Genomic DNA, 6,735 nt, shown 5'->3' on the forward strand with positions numbered 1-6,735 from the left:
AAAAAAAAAAACAAAAAAAACAAAAAATTTAAAGACTCCATGGCCACAAAGAGGCTCAAAGACAAGCTTGTATAAAATCATATACATGTAATTTTATGAGTTTTCAGATTCCCTGGTACCCATGGGCCATGCTCAAGCTTTGAATCCCAGTCTTAGAATCTCAGGAAGGATGTGTTCACATGTGCTAATTTATTGATGAAAGGAAAGGAATTGACAAAGCACCATTCTGGAGCTTACTGGAATTACCCAGAATCAGGGGCGTTTTAAATGTACACTCAGAACAGAGTAGCTCTGTGCAAGGGTAGCCACCATGAATCTTAATAAGAAACACATCGTGAGAGATCTGCAAGGCAAACCCTTGGGCTGACCAGTCTCACAGTCACACACTAGCATGTCAGCACGACTTCCCACCTGTGTTAGCTACTGAACGATTTGGTGTTGTTCTGTTTTTTAACAATTAGTGATTTTAAAGAAATTGCTAATTAATCTAAGCAAACAAACCAAAAGAAAAACCAGCAAAGACTCCCTTAGCACTTAGTAGAACAGCTATGCACTTATGAAGACTACGCTAGGCTTTAACTGAATACCTAGAACTACTAGTGTTCTTTGTCAGTCATTGGGAAGGTCATTTTCTTTTGGTACTGTTTTAACTGAGTTTCTGTTTGTTAATGTTTTCATGATTATATAAGTGTTGAGCACAGCATGCAAAGTGGTTAGGGGAATCTAAGTTGGAGTGGAATGAACACCCGAATATTCAAACTTTCTTGTGATTCTTCTTTCTTGTACCCACATCAAAAAAAAAAAAATGGAGAGATGGGAAGAGGCATGATCAGAATCACTTAAGACAGCTGCTACTTTTATCTGTCTTGGTTGTAACTAAGTGGGAAGCAGTTTCTAACATTGCCATTATTGAACTGATGCCTAGGCAGAAATGGAAGTCACTTGGTATTTCTTGTTGGCAAAGAATTACTGAATGAATTACATTTCCAAAAGGAGAAAGTCAGTCACAAGTTCTTTGTTTATTAGGCTTTCAGCTATGATAAAGTACTCTACTCCCAGAACTTACCCTCAGGCCATGGGACACTAGACTGTCACTCTGTTGTCACAGGTGATTACAGAGGTAGTCTGGGCAGCTTGTGACACTTTCAGGGACTGTCATGAACTTTCATCAAGCCATTAACCCTGAATGCAATACCGTGTGTGTGTGTGTGTGTGTGTGTGTGTGTGTGTGTGTGTGTGTGTGTCTGTGGGTATCTTTGGGTGTCTGTGTCTCTGTGTGTCTGTGTCTCTATGTGTATATATGGATGTATGTGTGTGTGTATGTATGTATGTATACATGTGTTTGTGTCTCTCTGAGTGTCTGCGTTTGTGTATTTGTGTATGTGTGTGTGCATGTTTATTTGTTTGTCTTTGTGTGTTGTTGGTGATTGAATCCAGGGGAATACAAATGTTAAGAAAGAACTTTACCACTAAGCAACACCCGTGGGCCTTAAAGATTTTCTTTATTTAAAAATTTTTAATTTATTTTCAGTCAGGGTCTCAACACCTAGTTCCATATGGTCTAGAACTCACTATTTAAACCCAATTGCCTTCAAACTTGCAGCAACCCTCCTACCTCTACTCTGAGAGCACTAGAATAGTAACAGGCAACTCCACATGCCTAGATTAAGACCCTTAAAGTAAACATTTTACTACATTTTAGCATCATAAGACAAAATGCTACGATAAAGCTGTACATGAAGTTCCTTTGAATTTCTTGCTATTTTATCTCAAACATTAGGATTTCCTCCCTTTTGATTCAGATAACAGAAAAAATACACAAGTACATACATGTGCACACAGGTACGCACACACATACATATCGCAACCACATATGCGCACTTTTGTGTATTCTATCATTTGCTGTGCCACTGAGTTCTTCTTTCACCCTAAATTCCTCTGGATCTCTATGCCCTCCAGGAAGACCGCTGAATCTGGAGAGCTGCACGGGCTCACCACCGATGAGAAGTTTGTAGAAGGGGTGTACAGAGTAGAACTGGACACCAAATCATACTGGAAGGCGCTTGGCATTTCCCCATTCCATGAATACGCAGAGGTAAGTGGACATACCGAGTTGTTTGGGTTGTGTTTTTAGTCTCAGGAAATTTCCTTCACTCTTGATGTGCCTTGGGCATGAGCGGAGAGTGGATTCTACAGCCAGAATCCACAGTGCTTGGGCAGCAAGCCTTCTGTGTGTCTCTAAAACTCATTCAGCAACACGGCCCGAACTTGTTCACACTGCTTATGGTTGGCTAACTATATTCAAGCAAATATTGCTTTCTCTGTTGAAGAAATATTCTTATTTGCTTTTGAGGCAGCCTCCAGATACCATGGAGGGCATTTCATAGTCAAAGAGAGGGTTCCCTATGCTATTTCTCTAAATTCTGGCATCTTCTTTATTCCGAAGCACATCTAGTGTCCCCAGAAGTTTTTGTAAACAATTCTTGGCAACACAAAGAATTACAACATGTTCAAAACCCAACAGCTTAATACCTAAACCACATGGCAAAGCCATGCATCACATGGCAAAGGGGTTTCTGAATCAAAACTGTTTCACCCTTATGATCAACCTCTGGCGGTCTAGCCTCGTCTTACACCCATTTTACCAGTGAGCTAAGAGGAGTTAAGCACCTAAGTCCTCAAGATCACAAGACTAGCATGTGTGAGCAAGTGACGGAGTTGGCCTCTATGTTGGCTAGTGTGCCTTCCGTGCCTCAGCCAGCTCCTCTGTAAGAAATCGAGCTAAAGCGAAACCCAAAGCCAACAACCGATGGCACGTGAGTAACCTTTGCTTGGCACTGGGCTCAGTCTCCCTGGCTCCTCTCCGTTCTCATTTCACAGCGGTGGCTGTCATGCAAATAGAATCCAAGCTGTTGGTCAGACCTGGAGATAACAAATTCTATCAAAAATAGCTCCGCATGTGACCTAGTTTGCTGTCTGTTGCCACGATAAACACCATGACAGAAAAGCAACCTGGGGAGAGAAGGGTTTATTTCATCTTATAGCTTATAGTTCACCCTGGAGGAAAGCCGCGAAAGTGGAAATTGAAGCAGAGACCAGAAAGGAATGCCGTCTACTGGCTTGCTTAGCTCCTTTTATTATACAGATTAGGTCTATGTGCCCAGGAATGGCACAACCAAGCATAGACTGAGCCCTCCTACATCAACCATTCGTCAAAAAAAAAAAAAAAAAAAAAGTTCCACAGACTTGCCTCTAGGCCAATCTGATGGAGGCAATACCCCAGTGGAGGGTCCCCTCTTCTCTGGTTACTCTAGCTTGTGTCAAGTTGACAAAACCTAACCAACAAAGCACAAACAGGGTCTGCCCTTGTGGCTTAGCCATGGATGAGACTCTCAAGTGATGGTGCTACCAGACAAACCAGAGGGACCTGTTAGACTCTTGGGGCTCACCCAGAGTCTGCCACCTACCAAGATAGCACTCTACTCCTCACTGGCACCAACACCCATGTTAGCTGGCCACCGGTACAGGACCCTTGCTCTGTTTCCATAGACCCTTGTCTGCTCTGGGTCTCAGCCTGCCAAGAGTGCCTGTAAGTATTCCCCTAGAACACATTATTCCTGTTAGAACACTCGCCTGATTCTCTTTTAGAACTCGATCAACCAACATTTTTATTTTGATTTGGCTTTTTGGAGACAAGATCTCTCATAGGCCAGCCTGGCTTCGAACTAGCTGAGGATGGCCTTGAACTGCTCACCTTTCGTCTCTTCCTCCCAAGTGCTAGGATAAAAGGCATAAGCCACCACAGCAATTTTACTCCGTGCTGGGGCTCTGAATCTAGAGTTTAATGACGTCAGGCAAACACGCACATTCCCACCCCATCACTCAACAAACATTTGAAAAATACAACCCTTCTGCCTTGAGCCCTCTGCTAAAGGCAGCCTTTTAGCGCGGAGTACTTCCTCCCAGCCAGGGTCCCCGATGATCCCATCACACATACCACAGAAAATGAGGAAGTGTTCTCTGGAACCAATAGGTCTTTTTGCTTGGGGGAATTTTTATGCATGTGTGCACAGCTCTGTGCATGTGTGTGTGTGTGCAAGCACACATAGGTGTGCATGTGGATGCTACAGAAAAGCCTTAGGTGTCATTCTCGGGCACTCTATCCACCCCCTTTCACACATCACACACACACAAACTTTGAGACGGGGTCTCTCATTAGCCTGGAGCTCACCAATTAGGCTAGACTGACTTGCCAGCAAACCCCACGCTGTCTCCACCTCCCCAGCTCTGGGATTACAGACACTCTCTATCACAGCAGACATTTTTACACATATTCTGGGGATCAAATTCATGTCTTCATACTAGCAAGGCAAGAGCTTACATGACTGAGCTCTCTTACTTGGTGGATTTTTTTAAAAACTACATAATATCTTTTTTCTTTTTCTTTTTTTTATTTCTGGGGGAAAAACAAATGAGCCTGAGTGACAATGTGACAGAAAAGAAACTTCAAGGAGTGTGTGTGGTGGCACATGCCTCTCATCTAATGCTGGATGGAGGCTACAGTAGAATGCTCATGCGTTAGTGGCCAGCCTAGGCCAAGGGCTAGGGTTGTAGCTTAGTGACAGAGGGCTTGCCTAGCATTCACAGGATTTTGATCCCTGGCACTGTAAATAATAATAAATAAATACAACAGTCTAAGATGATTCTCCCTTCCATTTATCTGGATGTTCTTTTGTGTTAGTTTTACTCTGTCATCCGATGGTTCTTTGCCCTATATTTAGACATAAAAAAACAATCTTTATTCAAAGTGTGTTCAAAGCTGTATCCAAAACCTCTACACAAAATGAGTACAATTGCATACATCTTCTATACTTAACATCTGTTTCGGATGTGACTAGTAATTGCAAAATCCAGGTTTTGTCCAGAAACTTCCATGAGCTCCAAAACTTTCATTTACATTTCTGCCAACCGCAAACCGCTTGTGTTGTGGAGAGAAGCCTGTGACGTCTTCCCACAGCATCTCAGCCCTGTTTCCTCCATAAAAATATTCATCTTTTCACATTAGAAAATTCAAAGGGACGGGGGAGCGAAATCCCCGGACTGGTACGCAAGAAGCCTTCCTTTCTGGTCAGGCTCTCACTGTAGAAACAGATTTCAGCATGCAGTCCGCTGGAGAGTGGCTCCTGCCAACATTTCAAGTCTGGAAGTTTGTAGTGGGGTTGTTGACAACCGCTGCTCGCCACAGGTCTTTTGTTTGTGGGTCTTTCCATTCTCCCCACTTTTATCTGAACCCAAGAAGGTGAACACTAGCCTGCAGGCTCTCTGTGACTAGGCTTGATCTGACCAGGGCCACCCACACTACAGAAATAAACTTGCAAAGAGAGACCTGCAGTTCTCTAGGAGCTGCACACAGCTCCAAAGACTTAGGCAGCATATTTTAACCTAATTGTTCATCCCCCAGCCCCGCCCCAGAAAACAATCAGAAAAATGAAAGGAAGAATGCCAGCTTAGCATTGAGCTTCCTGAGAACCCTTTGACTGCAGCTCCTACCTTTGGGCTTTGTTAGAACTAGCTGTCTCTCCTCTCTCCTAGGTGGTTTTCACAGCCAATGACTCTGGCCATCGCCACTACACCATCGCAGCTCTGCTCAGTCCATATTCCTACAGCACCACCGCTGTTGTCAGCAATCCTCAGAATTGAGGGACCCAGCCCAGGAGGACCAGGATCTTGCCAAAGCAGTAGCATCCCATTTGTACTGAAACAGTGTTCTTGCTCTATAAACTGTGTTAGCAACTTGGAAAGATGCCGTGAAACATTCTTATTAAACCACCTGTTATTTCATTCAAACTGTGTTTCTTTTTTATTTCCTAATTTTTCCTCCCCTGCTCCTAAATCCCAAAATCTTCTAAAGAATTCTAGAAAGTGTGTGATCAGAACTTTATAAAGAAAGAAAATACTTTTTGGTTCATGATTTAAAGGGATCCTTTCCATCTTGGAGAGGTCATGGGCGCTCCTGGCAACTTGCTTGAGGCAGATGTGGACCAACTATTTAATGTTTTACAAGCAAAGCATACACTAAGGATGGTCAGTCTGTAACCATTAAAAGCACACAATCCGATGTGCAGTAGTGTTTCCAGAGCATGTTCAAAAGCCCTGTGTTCAATCACAATACTGAAAAGTAGGCCAAAAGATGTTCTGAAAATGAAATAATTGGTTTTTCTATAACCTTTAGTGAACAGATAAAGGCAAATCTAAGGGACTAATTGTGGCTGCTTATATCATGTTAATTTGGGTCCCCAAAATTGTTTGTACGAAAATCCACAAGGGTAAATAAAGTTGCCGGCACCCAATGGCTGGGCAGGGTAGATGGAGGTGAGACTTTTAGGATTCCTGGAGGAGGAACTGAGGAAGAAGAAAAAGGGAGGAAGAAGGAAGAAGGAGATCGCCATACCTAGAGAGGAAGAGGAGAAACACCATGCCTGAAAAGGAGGGTGACAGAGAGCATAGCCACCATGTAGAAGCTGGGGGGATAGCAGCCCAAGAGGGCTGCATGTCTGGGTCTGGGGCAGCCAAGGTAGAATATAGACATTAGTAATCACTCGGGAATATTGGGGGGAGATGGATTAAACACATGGAGGTTAGGAAGTAGCCCAGCCATTGAGCTGATTAAGGCACATCAAAATATAAAGACTCTCTCTCTCTCTCTCTCTCCCTCTCTCTCTCCCTCTCCCTCTC

The 6,735-nt window shown here is 43.4% G+C and overlaps 1 protein-coding gene across 1 annotated transcript in view; it reads left to right on the forward strand.

Moving 5' to 3' along the window:
- Nucleotides 1-5,847, forward strand: part of Ttr (transthyretin) — an 8,577-nt gene extending 2,730 nt beyond the window's left edge. Inside the window, exons 3-4 of the mRNA XM_031365053.1 lie at nt 1,960-2,095; nt 5,593-5,847. Of these exons, the coding sequence (XP_031220913.1) occupies nt 1,960-2,095; nt 5,593-5,700 (244 nt within the window). The 3' untranslated portion in view covers nt 5,701-5,847. The remainder of the gene's footprint in view (nt 1-1,959; nt 2,096-5,592) is intronic.
- Nucleotides 5,848-6,735: the final 888 nt, after the last annotated feature.

This window comes from Mastomys coucha, unplaced genomic scaffold, assembly GCF_008632895.1.
Source record: "Mastomys coucha isolate ucsf_1 unplaced genomic scaffold, UCSF_Mcou_1 pScaffold13, whole genome shotgun sequence".
Classification (NCBI taxonomy): domain Eukaryota; kingdom Metazoa; phylum Chordata; class Mammalia; order Rodentia; family Muridae; genus Mastomys; species Mastomys coucha.